This window comes from Diceros bicornis, chromosome 5 (assembly GCF_020826845.1).
Source record: "Diceros bicornis minor isolate mBicDic1 chromosome 5, mDicBic1.mat.cur, whole genome shotgun sequence".
Classification (NCBI taxonomy): Eukaryota; Metazoa; Chordata; class Mammalia; order Perissodactyla; family Rhinocerotidae; genus Diceros; species Diceros bicornis.
This window is the reverse complement of record NC_080744.1, coordinates 32,232,429-32,247,185: the sequence shown is the minus strand read 5'-3', so window position 1 is coordinate 32,247,185 and position 14,757 is coordinate 32,232,429. Positions and strand designations below refer to the sequence as shown.

At 40.6% G+C, this 14,757-nt stretch overlaps 1 protein-coding gene across 1 annotated transcript in view; it reads left to right on the top strand.

Moving 5' to 3' along the window:
• Positions 1 to 14,757, top strand: part of RYR3 (ryanodine receptor 3) — a 345,772-nt gene that overhangs the window by 113,077 nt on the left and 217,938 nt on the right. The window contains exons 18-19 of the mRNA XM_058540531.1: positions 924 to 1,165; positions 10,180 to 10,372. Coding sequence (XP_058396514.1) covers positions 924 to 1,165; positions 10,180 to 10,372 — 435 coding nt within the window. The remainder of the gene's footprint in view (positions 1 to 923; positions 1,166 to 10,179; positions 10,373 to 14,757) is intronic.

Here is a 14,757-nt window from a genome sequence, read left to right as displayed (position 1 = left end):
TTTATTTTTTTTTCAGCTTTATTGGGATATAATGGACAAACAGAATTGTAAGATATTTAAAGTATACAACTTGATGATTTGATATATATATGCATTGTGAAAGGATTCCCCCATCGAGTTAATGAACACATCCATCACCTCACCTATTTACCTTTTTTTTTTTTTTGGTGAAAACATTTACGTTCTACTCTCTCTGCAAATCTCAGTCATACAATACAGTGTTATCACTATAGTCACCATGTTATACATTAGATCCTCAAACCTTATTCATCTTATAAGTGAAAACTTATACCCTTTGACCAACCTCTCCCCATTTCCCCCCTGCCTTCCCAGGCCCTGGCAACTACTTTTCTACTCTGTTTCTATGAGTTCAACATTTTTTTTTTTTTAGATTCCACATATAAGTGATATCATGTAGTATTTGTCTTTGTCTGTCTGACTTATTTCTAATCATGACTTCTTAATGCTTTCAAGAGGCCATTATTATTATTAATGCTTAGATGATAAAGCTGCTGTTATGAAAATGGGGTGCTTAAACCAATTTATCAGCAGAACTCAAGTAAATAATTTCTTTCACTTACAGAAAGAAACAAAGGTTTGTAGTCAAGCAACTCTGTATGATGTTTTCAGTGTCTTTACCCATGGTTGGCACTCAATAAATGTTGGTTGCCTTGAATGGAATACTTAAAAAGACATCCTTTATATTTTATAATGGAATTAATGTTGTCCTGACACCTCCTGACACCTAAGAACTTGATCAAATGTTGAAGGCTCAAAGCTTTTTCTACTTTAGAACAATACAAAAAACACAAAATGCTGTTGCTCTTGGTTTAATTGAGCCAGTGCTTCCTAAGGTCTGGTTCAACCTGCTTTCTCACTTCCTAAGAGTCTATAGATGCCACATGTCCCATGTTTAATTTCAGTATTCGACCAAACATCTTTCTGGGAGTCGCTGAGGGCTCAGCGCAGTACAAGAAGTGGTACTTCGAGCTAATTATCGACCAGGTGGACCCCTTCCTAACAGCAGAGCCCACACACCTGCGGGTGGGCTGGGCCTCTTCCTCAGGCTATGCTCCATACCCTGGAGGTGGAGAAGGATGGGGAGGCAACGGTGTTGGCGATGACCTGTACTCCTATGGCTTCGATGGGCTTCACCTTTGGTCAGGTGAGTACCTCGCCAAAGCTTGGCCCCTTATCTCTCACTGGGGATGATTGAGACTCAAATTGTTCAAGCTGAAATGGTCACATTCTGTTGAAATGATATAGACTCAAGAGTCTCAACTAATTAGATGGTTAGGTGGGAAGGGCATCGGATCTGAAATGAGACTTCCTACATTGAAACCATGGCTTGGGCACTTCTAGCTGCATGACCCCATACGGATCACTTAACTTTCTCAAACTCAGTGTCTGTATCTGTGCAATCCTTATTGCACAGGATTGTCAAATAAGGGAAGGAGAAGGAGACTCAGCATTTATTTACTGGGCGGTGAGCTACATACCTTTTGTACGTTTTTTCCTCTCATTTTATCCAAACAATGCCCTCTTAAGCTACATAATATTAACCTTATGTTACAGACTTGGAAACTGAGTCATAAAGATGCTCAAGTAGTATATTCACAATCACACTGGGAAGAATCCAGATCTGACTACAAGTCCGTCATCTTGTCAATGGAGCATGTTGCTTCATGATACACTTTATAAAATGTCTGGATCTGTACCTGACACATGATAGATGCTCATCTCTTAAAAAGAATCCAAAGCTTCCTTTTTTGAGATAAACATTGATGTTTTGCCCAAGCATGTCCATGGCCTGTGCCTGTGGAAGAATTGGTTGGCTTCTGCCTGAGTGAAAATACAAGATTAACTCTCAAGATTTCACCCAGAACAAAAGCTCTACCTCTCCTGTCTGTTGTCCACAACACATCTTATCTGTATCTTTTGTAAGGCTGCAATTGGAGACATTGTGTCCCTCATAGAAATCCCTTACGTAAGCATTGTGCTGCGTGCCTCTTACGTAAGGCACCATGACACACATTCTTTCTTAAATCCAATATAAGGGAAAGTAGTTTGTCTCTACAAGACAAACCTATATATTTTCTTTTCTAACTGGGAGCTACCCATCCGTTTTCCGTCTTCCCTTAGCCTTCAGTCTAAAACTGTTAGCTCAGATCCTGATGACATGCTTCTTACAGTTGGTCTTTATTTTCAATTGGCCAATATGTTTCTTAAAATTTTTTGTACTGTTTCACATTCAGTGTAAACATTTTTAAACTTTTAGGAATGGGGTAAACTTGTTTATATACTTATTTATCCTGGGTCATTTGTAGGAAGAAAGAGAAGGTCTCTGTCCATGTTTTGTGTGTCCCAGAGGCAACATGGTACAGACAAAAGCAGATGCAAAATGGCAGGATGATGGGTTAGAGTGAGTGAGAGTCTCGTCTTGTTCTCTTATCCTCCGATCCTAACCTTCTCTAATTCTGTCTTCTTGGGGGGTGGTAGTGGATCTTCCCTTCCTGGTTCTCAGAATGCCATGATGGGGCCACTGGCTCTGTGGCTATACAGTAGTCACCTTAAGCTTAGGTTATCATCAGATGTCATTAGGATCTAGAAAGCTATCTCTGGGATGTGATTTGAGAAGAAAGAATCATTATGCTTGTGCACATCTACAGCTCCTGGGTGTGGTAGGGTCGAATCTGTGAGGGAATGAATAGCATTGATTTGAGAAAAGTCATTACCCCACTGCCTGCTGATTGCTGCTCATCTCTCACCATCTTGTCACGGTATCCCAAGAGTGTTCTCTAGATCCCAGGCTGCACCTGAGGAGAAGTCTGCCTGGGGATTGGTTACAGAAATAGGCAGTACACCTAGACCCTTGGATGAAGCAAAGTGGACCCTTGTTTCAAAGAGAACTAACCATTCTCAAAGGGGAAAATTTACCTCAGTCTTTTCCAGACTTTGCAGCACTGCACGGGACACTTAGGGTATCTGCAAAATTTGAGAAATGAGTACATCAGTGAGTCAGGAGGCAAAGAACCCACTCATCATGTGTCCAGCAAGGACTACCGTCTGTGCATTTCAGGACCTGAACGTCTGTCTAATTGAGTATCATTCCAGGAGCAGACAATGCACAGGCGTGTGCAGTGCTCCCCTCATCCCTCTTGTCCTGTCTCTTCTGAAGACTAGGAAGCTGGATGTGCTGACCCACACCAGTCATCACTAGCAATGGATCTTATGATTGAAGGTAGGGGAAGGGGGCTTGAGACTCAGCTTTTCAAAAGCTGATTGTGGCTCTCTGAACATTACCCACACTTAGTAATATAATGCCATATAGGTGCATTCAGGGGACTCCAGCCGTCAGTCCTCAGCACCTGATAAGATGTGGAGAAACTGATGTCTACAAGATTTAAACCTTTCGTGCTCACTAAAACACAAATCTTCCTTGGGCCTGGGCATCATTCTGAGTTCTCCAACAAGCACACAGGGAACATCTATCTTGCAGAAGGCACTGCAGGTAAATATGTCAGTGTGTGCTTCAACTGAAGAAATAAGGTTTCTGTTAATGACTCCCACCAGGACAGCAGTGAGGTTCAGACTATCTGATGAAAGGGTAATTGGCTGCTGAAGAAATGAAATGGAAATGACACTCTGACTTACCTACTATAGGAGGGAATGGAAGGTGGCTAGAAGACAGATTTGAAATTGGTCCTGACATTTTTTTCCTTTTCCTTGGGATGTAAATGCCCAGGACCATTAACTTTAAACTTATCTACGTGCATAAATTAAGCCACCGCCTTGAACTGGTCTTTAATGCACAGTACATGCTGCAGTCCTTGGAAAGAATCGCAGTGCCCTTAATGCTCTGTCAATGGAAAAAGTCGAGAAGAAACAGCGTGACTTTGGAGTTATGCCTGATTATGAATCCCAGCTCCTCCACCTACTGGGTTTTTGACACTGGGCAAATTACTTAACGTCTCAGAGACTCGTTTTCTTCTGATAAAATGAAGATGACATAAGGCTCTTATGAAATTTAAGTGAGATAAGGGAGCTGAACTTCTTGACACACACTAGATACTCAGTAAATATGATTTCCCTTCCCTCATTGTCTGTGAAGTCCACTGTAAGACCAAGTCCAGATTTCTGGGTACCTCACTGGAGACCATGACAACGGTCTCATCAGAAGGGAATAAAGATCCCAGGTTCCATGTTGAATGGGAAAGGAAGTTTCAAAGTGACATCCTGGGAGTCTGAATCAGCTTTTTCTCTGTGTAGGGAGAGGGCAGCCTTAATAGGTCTTTTTAGTCACCGAAGCCTATGAAGTCACTTTCAAACATCAGCTGTAGGAATATGCCCCATCTCAACCCTGCCCCACCCTCCCTAGAGAATCCTGAGTCAGCTCAGCCACTGTGATTCTCCTTTTGGAGGAATGGCTCTTTTCTTGGCGTGGCATCACCTTCCCTTTCCTGACATAGCCTTCACGTAGCCTTCCAGAACTGCAGTTGGGGGTGAATTTGGCTCAGAGCAGCCTGTAGTATGTTACTGGCTGGGGAGCAGTTTCACAGGAGACAATCACAGCTGTTCTTCCCTTTTAACAACTATTTCCCTTGAGGAATTGGAATAAGTAGAGGAACTCACTTTCCCAAGAGATAAGAGATACAAGAAATGAATGAATGGAATAAACTTGTGTTTCCTTTTCCTGATTTGTTGTGACTTCTCATCAAGATCATTTAGCTCTGCAGTCAAATTTGTATGAGGGGGTCTTTACCTGTCTTGCTACTGAGATGAGTCCCAGAGTATTGGTTCGTCTATCAGAACACATCCCACTGTGACTCAGACCTCTCCAACCCCAGTGCCCCGTGGAGAGGACCCAAGGAGTAGCTGTAGAACACCAGCATTTTTATATATTGGGATCTTCTCTCTTTCCAAATGCCTAAGTATTTGTGTTTATGTTATAATGCCAAACTCTGCGGTGTCTGGGGCAATGGAAATGCTGAGCATCAGTGTTTCCAGTCGCCTACATTACTCATCAGAAGAGACTAAATCCCACAGTAAAATATCCTTGGGTTAATTTGAAGATGTGCCGCATAGGATAAAGTGGCTTTTTCCTTTATCTTAAAATGCTAGGTTTGGAATGGCCTTTCTGAGCTTCCTTCAGGTGGGGCTGAGCCTCTAAGTCAGGGGAGGTTTCTTCAGACCAGCGGAGGCCACGGGACTTCCCTGCCTGTCTCAGTGGGTGGTCTCTAGGATTACTCAGAGTTCCTAATATCTTGAAAAGCAGTTGAGGCAATTTAGAATAACTCTCTAGAACAACTTTGCTTTGCCTTCCTACAGTATCTCATCTCTCTTGGTTGTTCTAAAAGAGTCAAATAAGTTAAAGATATTTGAAAGTAACTATTTTTGAGAACTATTTTTCAATAAAGGGATTTATTGATATCAATAACTCAATATAGTGATTTTTCAAATCACTTTCTAGACTCAGCTCCAATCCTCCATATTGCTATTTCTTCCTAATATTACAAAAGATGTAAGCTTGCCAGAACACTGTAGGAATATTATCTACTGTTAGCCCAGTAGTTAAAGTTTCTGGAGTTACAAAAACAAAAATACTAATAATGGCGTTTATTGTGGGTTACAAAGTGTCAGGCGCTCTTCATGGAATAATTCATTCAAAACTCACAACCACCCCACGACATTATTATTTTCATTTGAGAGATGAGCAAACTTGAGTCCATAAAGGTAAGTGACTTGCCCAAGGTCATACAGGAAGCGACAGAGCCAGGACTCAAGCCCGGGGAGTCTGGCTCTAGAAACACCCCTGTACTACCTCTTGAGTGGTGCTCAGGACATCAGTCATTCGTTTCATCAAAATCATAGAAATGATCATAGGAATAACCTTACAAACAACTCTTGATAGCATCACTGTGAGCGTTACTATACCCATTTTACAGACGTAGAAGCTTATTTTCTAGTAAAATCACAAGTCTAGGTTCATGTAGCAGATAAAGACTTAGGATTTGAACTCATCCCTCTGAGACTCCAAAATCACTCCCCACCCCCACCCCCATGCCACCTCATCACAGAGCAATTGGAAGGACTTAAGTATCTTGTTTAAATGAGGGTGCAGGACCCTTCTGAGTCATTTGGAGCCTTGAAAGTCCTCACTAGGATAGAGCTTCCTCTAGATGGAAACGGATTTATAAAACAGAGCGTACAAAAGCAATCTCACAATTCTGTGGTTTTCTAGTTTCAAAATCTTCACACTACTCACGTTAAAACTAGATATACCTTATCAGATGACCTTTTACAACCTGAATATTATATGAAATGGACTCTTTTGTTCAAATAGACTTCCCATTACATTGCTCTAAATACTTGCTAAGTATGTTTCCTATCCAGTGAAAATCAACAGTCTCCCTTTAGTTTCTAGATAGTATTGGTCCCAACTCTGTATTCTCTAGTGTGTATGTTTTAAAAATAGGCTCAGCCTATGATTTCAATTTGCCTATAGATGATCTTAGCAAGTGTTCCCACAGCAACTTCTATTTGGCGCCCATTTTCTTAGAGTAAGGAAGGAAAAGGCAGTGTCATTCACCACAAGGACATAACTGCTTGTCCTGGTAGTTGTTTTCAACCAAGAGAGCGAGCCAAACAGAAGAGAGTCTCCCAGACATCGTTCCTCAGGAAGGCACTTGGAAACTCTGGCGTATTGAGGCTAAATAAAGCTCAGAGCTCGACCTGTGATGGCATCAAAGCACTGCTATAGATGAAGAGCATCCCTCGTGAAAGCTGCTCTTCATCTTAACCGGCCGAGGCTCAGACTGGCATAGAAGCCAACAGTGAACTCTGAGAGGGTGGGAAGAGAGGGCCTGGGAGTCACAATTCCAACTATCAGTTTTGCCCTAGTTGATACAAGTCTCAGAAAGGTGAAGATCCTTCTAATTTGTATTTTTATCCAGTAAGAATTTAGATACTTAGCATTTCCAATTATTGCCTGGTTTCTCAGATTCACAAAAATCTCTTGGGATTTGTTCAAATGACTACAGTAATATTTTCCAGAAGTTAAACTAATTGAAAAAGAAACAATTGAAGCCAGAAAGATTGATTTTTAATGGGAAGATAAGAAATCTTAAGAATGAGACAATTATAGTAAGGTTTGCTGAGTTTCAATATCATAGATTCTTTTCATAACAGCCTTGAATATGATCGGGAAGAAAAGATTCTGGGACCTGGGTCTCTAAACTCCATGAAAAGAGCTAAGAGTATTCAATCTCCTCAAATGGATAAATTGGAAAGTGTCAAACCTACATACACTTCGAGTTTGGCTTAAATTTGTTTTGTTTTAAATAATGTTGACTGTAGGTCCTTCTCAGTCATCAAACAAGGTATAAAGTTACACAAACAGATCCTGAGGCCGTGCCGGGCTAATTTGCCAGTGTGCACTGAGTGTATGATGTATTGTTGCACTGTTGCGGTGCAGGTGGTCCAGGTTCTGTGTTCTAGTCGAGCTTTATGGCCCCACCACGTCTCCTCATCAAGCCCCCATCAATCCCAGCCTTCCCCGGCTGCACATTCCAGCCTCACCAGACTCTAGCCATTCTGCAAATATGTCATACTCTCCTTTTGCATAAGCTATTCCTTTGTCTGGAATGTTCTTTTCTTTCTCATTTTTCTAGTGAAACTTTCATTCTTCAAGTCAAATTGTCCCACGCCCCCAAGCCAACTTGACACCCTCTACCTCAAGAAGGCACCTCCTTCATTCCAACACTTATAGTGAACTGTAATTCTTTATTTGCATGTTTATTTCCCACCAGACTATGGACTTCTTATGGGCAGGAGCTGGGTCTTCTGTCTTAGATCCCCAGTCTCAAGCACAGTGTTCGGCACAGTGTAGAGCCTCATTACTGTTTGTGGAAGGGTAGAGGGGAATACAATATGGTTTTCTCAATTACCCAAAAAAACCATAAAGAGGTATCTAATATATTTTTTTTATTAGGGGAAATGTAGTGGTTTCCCTATTTTAAAATCCACTACTTATTTTAAAATCTGTTATTAGAATAGCAGTAACCACTGAAAACATTAAATAATGAAAACGAAATAGTTTCTAAGTGGACATTAGAAATATTACGTAGCATAGATATATGTACACATTTTATAAACAACTCACCCATCATAAGGAGATTTTTTTTTTAATTACCTTTTCATGGCATATTATGAAGCCATTAAAATCCAGTTTCTAATGGCTATTTCATTATACAATAAAATGTTTGTCATGTGATAAGTAGAAAAAACAAGTTACTAAACCTACCATATCCCAGTTTAGATGAGAAGTGTATATTTATAGGAAAGAATAGAAACTTTTTTTTTTTTTTGGTGAGGAAGATTAGCCCTGAGCTAACATCCGCTGCCAATCCTCCTCTTTTTGCTGAGGAAGATTGGCCCTGGGCTAACATCCGTGCCCGTCTTCCTCCACTTTATATCAGACACCACCACGGCATGGCTTGACGCACTGGCTTGACAAGCGGTGCGTGGGCGCGCACCTCACATCCGAAACTGTGAACCCCGGGGCGCCGCAGCGGAGCGTGCACTCTTACCCGCTACACAACCGGGCCAGCCCCTAGAAGCATTTTCGGAGTTACGTGTTTTCCCTGTGTATACTGTTCCCTATATACGATGAACATTTATAATGAACATGTATTACTTCTGTAATCAAGAAATAAGGTAAATTTTATAAATTTTTTTGCCTGAAACCTCACTTTAATACCCAACTTCTGCCCATTGATTGCTGTCTTCCCGACAGAACTGTAAACCTGATAGGGGGGTGGGGGGAGTGGTTATGATAATTTACTTTTAGAACTTTCAGAATAGGATGGTGTGACATATAAACTGAGAGGTGAGTTTCTCGCTAAGTTAGGCCAGGAAGTGACAGAGCATCTCATGAAACAGATACGCAACAACAAGAGAAGTCACCTATACAGGGTATAACTGACGGTGTGTTTTCCTGCCTGTCTGAAGAAACAAAATCCTTTAAAACAAACAAGCGAACTGTGCTGCACAGTTTCATGGCAGATGGCCTTGCTGTTCTTCACTTTGATGGCTCCCGCATCCAGTGCTAAAGCGGCCGTAGCTCTACCCCGTGAGGGCTTTCATGGCTCCAAATGATTTGGAAGCGTCCTGCACCCACATTTAAACACGATGTCTGTCCTCCCAAGTGCTCTGTGATAAGATGGAATGGGAGTGCGGGTGGAGAGGGGTCTTGGAGTCACAGAGGGCTGACTTTAAATCCCAAGTCTTTACCTGCTACATGAACCTGGACCTTTGATTTTACTAGAGGCTCAGCTTCTACATCTGAAAAGTGGGTACAGTGATGCCCACAATGATGCTGTCAGGAGTTGTTTGTAAGGTACCATTATTATTCCTATTTGATTTTGATGAAACGATTGATGTCCTATGTACCACTCACCAGGCAGTAAAGGGAGTTTCTAGAGCCAGACTCCCTGGGCTTGAGTCCTGGCTCTGTCACTTCCTAACTGTGTGACCTTGGGCAAGTCACTTACCTCGTGTACTCAAGTTTCATCATTTGTCAAGTGAAAATAACAATGTTGTGGGGTGATTGTGAGTTTGGAATGAATTATTCCATATAGAGTGATTGGAAGAGTGCCTGACACATTGTAACCCACAATAAATACTATTATTATTATTATTTTTGTTTTTGTAACTCCAGAAACTAATTATTAGGCTTACAGCAGATAAGCTCGCCAGAAGATTGTTTAGAGGAAATAGAAGAGAGCAAGATCTTTGGGCACCTATGAACACACACACACACACGTACATACACACCTCACTCTAGGACCCATGCCCAGCAAAGGCAGTTTGTCTGTTATTTCAGATGCCAGGCCAGAATCTGAGCACACATGGAGCAGATTGAATTCTTGTTTCTTCTCATTTCTGGCAGCTTGAGTGTTTCCTCTGAGACTCATCTCGTCTCAGGCTGCCCACTCACCAGCCTAGGAAATCATTTCTCGTTGCTCATCTCACACGGGGAAAGAAAGCAAAGTTGCATTTCAAATGCAGAAGAATATCCGGACCTCCTGTGTGCCATCAGACCTCCCCACCTCCCACTGGTGGCCTGTGAGCATTTCCTGCAGAGTCCCACATGCCTTCTTCCTGTTCTTTGCTCACCAGGCCGGATACCCAGAGCCGTGGCCTCCATCAACCAGCACCTCCTGAGATCGGATGACGTGGTGAGCTGCTGCCTTGACCTCGGAGTGCCCAGCATCTCTTTCCGCATCAACGGGCAACCTGTGCAGGGGATGTTTGAGAACTTCAACACAGATGGGCTCTTCTTCCCTGTGGTGAGCTTTTCAGCAGGTGTCAAGTAAGTTATGGCTGTGATTTCATGGAGAGTAGCTGTTCCCCCACCTCCCCACCACTCCTATGAGCTGGGGAGCATGATAATCTCCTTCTGAGCTTCAGCACCATGAGCAGAACTCCCCCAAGAAAGTGACAGTGAAAGGGGCAGAGCAACCCAGAGTCATTCATTCCATATATACTTGTCGAACACAGACCTCCTGCCAGGTATTATGTAATGTCTTCAGATAAGCAGTAAGGTGAATAATATAAATCCCACGTAGAAAATTACTTTAATAATTATAAAAAGTATTACATGCTTATTATAAAATGTTTGTAAGCTACAGTTATAAATAAGACAATGTCACCCATGATCCCAATGTTTAGCTATAACCTCTATTAATAACTTGGTGTATTTTCTCCAAGTCTTCTATTTTATAAATATATGTATGTTTTTATTTTTTTATTTTTTATTTTTTTATTTTTTTTGTGAGGAAGATTATCCCTGAGCTAACATCTGTTTCCAATCCTCCTCTTTTTGCTGAGGAAGATTGTCCTTGGGCTAATATCTGTGCCCATCTTCCTCTACTTTATATGTGGGATGCCTGCCACTGCATAGCTTGACAAGTGGTGCGTCGGTCTGCACCCACTTGTCAAACCCTGGGCCACCAAAGCAGCCCAATGTAGTATGTTTTTAATTGGCCTCACACTGAATATGAAGCTTTATGCCTTGATCATTTTTCATTCAACAATAAGTAATGAGCCTTTTTCTGGGTCATTAAATATCTTCCTTACGATTTTTTATGGCCGTATAATATCCTTTTATTTAGCCATCCCATAATATAGCCATTACTTTGTTTTTAGACTTTCATGCTGATTCCATTTTTATTGTTATAAATAAAATTATTATGAACATCCTTGAGCATAACTCTGCATTTCTGTTTAGTTCCTCCTAGAAGGTCAAAGGTCAAAAGATATAAACTTTTTAAAGTCTAAATTTATAATAATGTGGCGAAATAGATTTTCAGGAAGATGTTATGAATAGTGCAGAATTCATTATCAACAATTCCAAAATCTAAAAAGCTCTGAAAACCATAAATTTGTTCATAACTCATTTCACAGCGTAATCTGGCCTGAACTCATTTTGTAGCAAAAGCTGTCATCAACAGAAATGAGACTGTTTTTAGTCTTTCATTTATTCTGCTTCTTGAGACTATTTCCATGTTTAACTGCAGAAATATTAATGTGTTTAATTATGGGGTACAGCCCCTCACTTGGCTGGAGGTTTAATATATACTATATTCTGTTTAATATATACATATACATGTACCCTCTTTCTTTTTTAAAATCTAATGAACTTCGCTGTCTGAAACACATCTCCAAATATTTCAGATAAAGTGTTTGAACCTGTAGTATCATTTACGGCAACATATGGGAATACTCAACTGATAGGATTCTCATTAATTTTTACTGCTATTGATTATTTTTAGTCTTTGCCAATTTGAGAAAATTGTATCTTAAAGTTTTAATATTTTCTATTTATTTGATTATCGATATGGAAAAGCATTTTTTATGCTTATTGTTCTTATGTATTATTTCAACGCAATATTGTTGTTAATTTTGTGTTCTCTGCCTTTCTGGTATTAATTTTGGGGGAAATCTTTTATATATTAAGGCTGTTAAACTATTGTCTTATTGGTTTCAAATATTTTTCCCAATTTGTGATTCACCTTTTTATGGTTAGTTTTTTTCCTATAATTTTTTGTTTTTCCTTTTTACGGAAGTAATGCAAATCAAAGAAAATACCAAGAACCCATAGTCATACTGCCTAGGGATAATCATGTTACCTTTTTATTTATACATCTCAAAAATTTTACATTAAATTGGGCTTGTACTATGCATGCTGTTTTTCTACAGACTAAGGCTAACTGTTGTGTTCATTGCTCTGCCCTTTTCCTTGTACCAGTTGGATGCTGTATTAATTATTTTAGTCGGACAATGCATTTTAACATCTGTAAGGCAAGACCCTATTATAATTCTTCTTTCCCAAAATTTTGGCCATTCTCGATCCCTACGTGTTAAGGAGATCACAGTCAATTGAGTGGGGAACTGGAGTCAATGCAGTTAGGATCACGCTGGTTTCCATGGAAGCCATTGGAGAGGGCCATGAGAGGAGAAGAGTTGTGCAGAGCAGATGCTTAGAGCTGGGACCACAAAGAAACCATCTCAGAGCTCCAAGCATCCAAGTGCTGGGATTTCCAGAGTGACACCACTGTGACAGGCCTCAGCACATCATGTGGATGGATAAACCAAGACATGTTCATAAGTTTTCTAAGAGAAGATAAAAATTTGGTTCTGTTTCAATTAAATAAACTATTTAGGAATAAAGAATTATCCTTTAGAAATGATATTCAACCTTTGGAATTGGACACAGGTAAGCAAACATTCATGGTATACAGTAAAGTATGTTGCAAACATACGTAGTAACACAGTATACACGTACATACACACACACATACATAGACATGCATATTTATAAACATACTCATGTGGATGGATGTAATATATTGAAATTAAACATTATCATTGTTTGAGACTCTTGTAACAAATGGAGACCCACTATAGTAAAACTTCACTAGGGTGCAAATCTACCCATCACAGATTCAAGCCAGAGAATCTTACAACAGCCCCAGGGACTATATTCTAAAGAGTAGAGAGTTCTTTACCTGGGTTTCTCCGTGCTGAGGAATTTCCATGAGAATTTCATCCCAATTCTCCCTTTTTAAGTGCAGTGTAACGTATCATTCCTCATTGACACTCATAAGGAGCATGTAGAAAACAGGAGCATTCTTGAAAGAGACACTCTAAGCACAAAGACAACTGATTGGAGCACAGACCCTCTGGCAGTCAGGGGGAACACCAGGGTAAGCCCCGCTGTACATCTTCCCCACTCTATTCCTTGGGAATAAAGAGAATGGGTAGAAATCTAAATACATCATTTGGGTCATCCACCTGTTGACTCAGTGTCTTCTCTGGAGAAACAGGGTCACTCGGAGCAGTCGGTTCCCAGGACCGCATTTGCCTGGGTAGTTAATAGCCTTGGTCATCAGCATCAGTCCCCTTCCCTTCTTTGTTCTGACCACATCCCACTCACTGGGTTTTGCTTATTTTCAAAGAAAGTACACCTACTTCCCAAGCATCTCATCTGCAAGAACTGCTTAGCTAGAGTCAGATCTCTTGAGAAGGAGTCTTTTCCAGTCTGCTCGCTAAGGGACTTTTCTGAGCAGTCTGTGTTTAGAGAACAGTACATCTGATCTTGCATGCTGCATAATGATTTTTAATCATTAACTCACCCATCCAGTCTCCCTTGAGCAATGAGATAGGATTTTTGAGTGCGTGAATATTTTTTTTTTTTGGTGGGGATTTTTTAAATCTTCTGTTGACAAAGAACAGCAGCTAGCGGGTGAAGATTGGGTGACTGAAAGGTATCCACACGTAGAAGATGTTTCTAGCATCTTGTGTCTAGGTCAGCAGATCATGCAGCCTTCTCAGTGCACAGGAGAAAGAGAAGCAAGCAAAGTTCGAAGACAGGAAAAATGAGATGTTCTAACCCATTTATAAGGCACAACTGCTAAGAGAACTTAAGAAACGGAAGGGTCTAGATGTGTTGACTTGAAAAGTTAACACCTTAGATATGAGAGCTTCTTGTTTATAGCAACTGAACAAGTGGTAAGCTGAAGAGTGGTGCCAGGGGGCTTGATGTCTCTGAAGCCCCCTTTCTATCAGGAAAATGTCACCTCTGACATGCTCCTGTCTTTGGTCCTCAGAATATGATATGATCTGAGGAGAGCTGGAATCACAGTCGCCTGTGTGCTTGGGAAATACTTTGACTGAAGTTCGTCCAGTCCATCACGTGATGTCTTTGGTCAGGGTCAGCGCTGGTCATCGTTGGAGAGCAGCCAATTGCTTTATTTTCACTTATGAGCAAATGGGATCAATACACCAATACTTACTCTTGCATCAACTGGTAAAGTATGATTTGGTGCCGAAACCCAGCAGTTCTTCTCTATACTGTTGTAGTTGAGTTGTGCAAAACTGGAAAGAGAAACCAGGATATTAATTCCAAGTTAATTAAAGTATCTTATTGGAAATAAATGTGCTTAATAATAAAATTGAAAAGAAAGTATTGTTTTCACCCAATATAGTAGAATACTTGCCTGGTTTTATAGTGTCTCTTCCAGCAAGGTACAAGGTTATGCCCATCAAGAGAAAGATTATTCTCCCATCATAGAAGCATTCAGAAATTTTCTCTTATTTTTAACTTCTGTGGGGCTTCTAAATTAGATTTCTTTTTTACAGCCCTATTTCCTCCTATTTAACGATCTTTACTGAAGTTATAGTCTTGATTTTGTG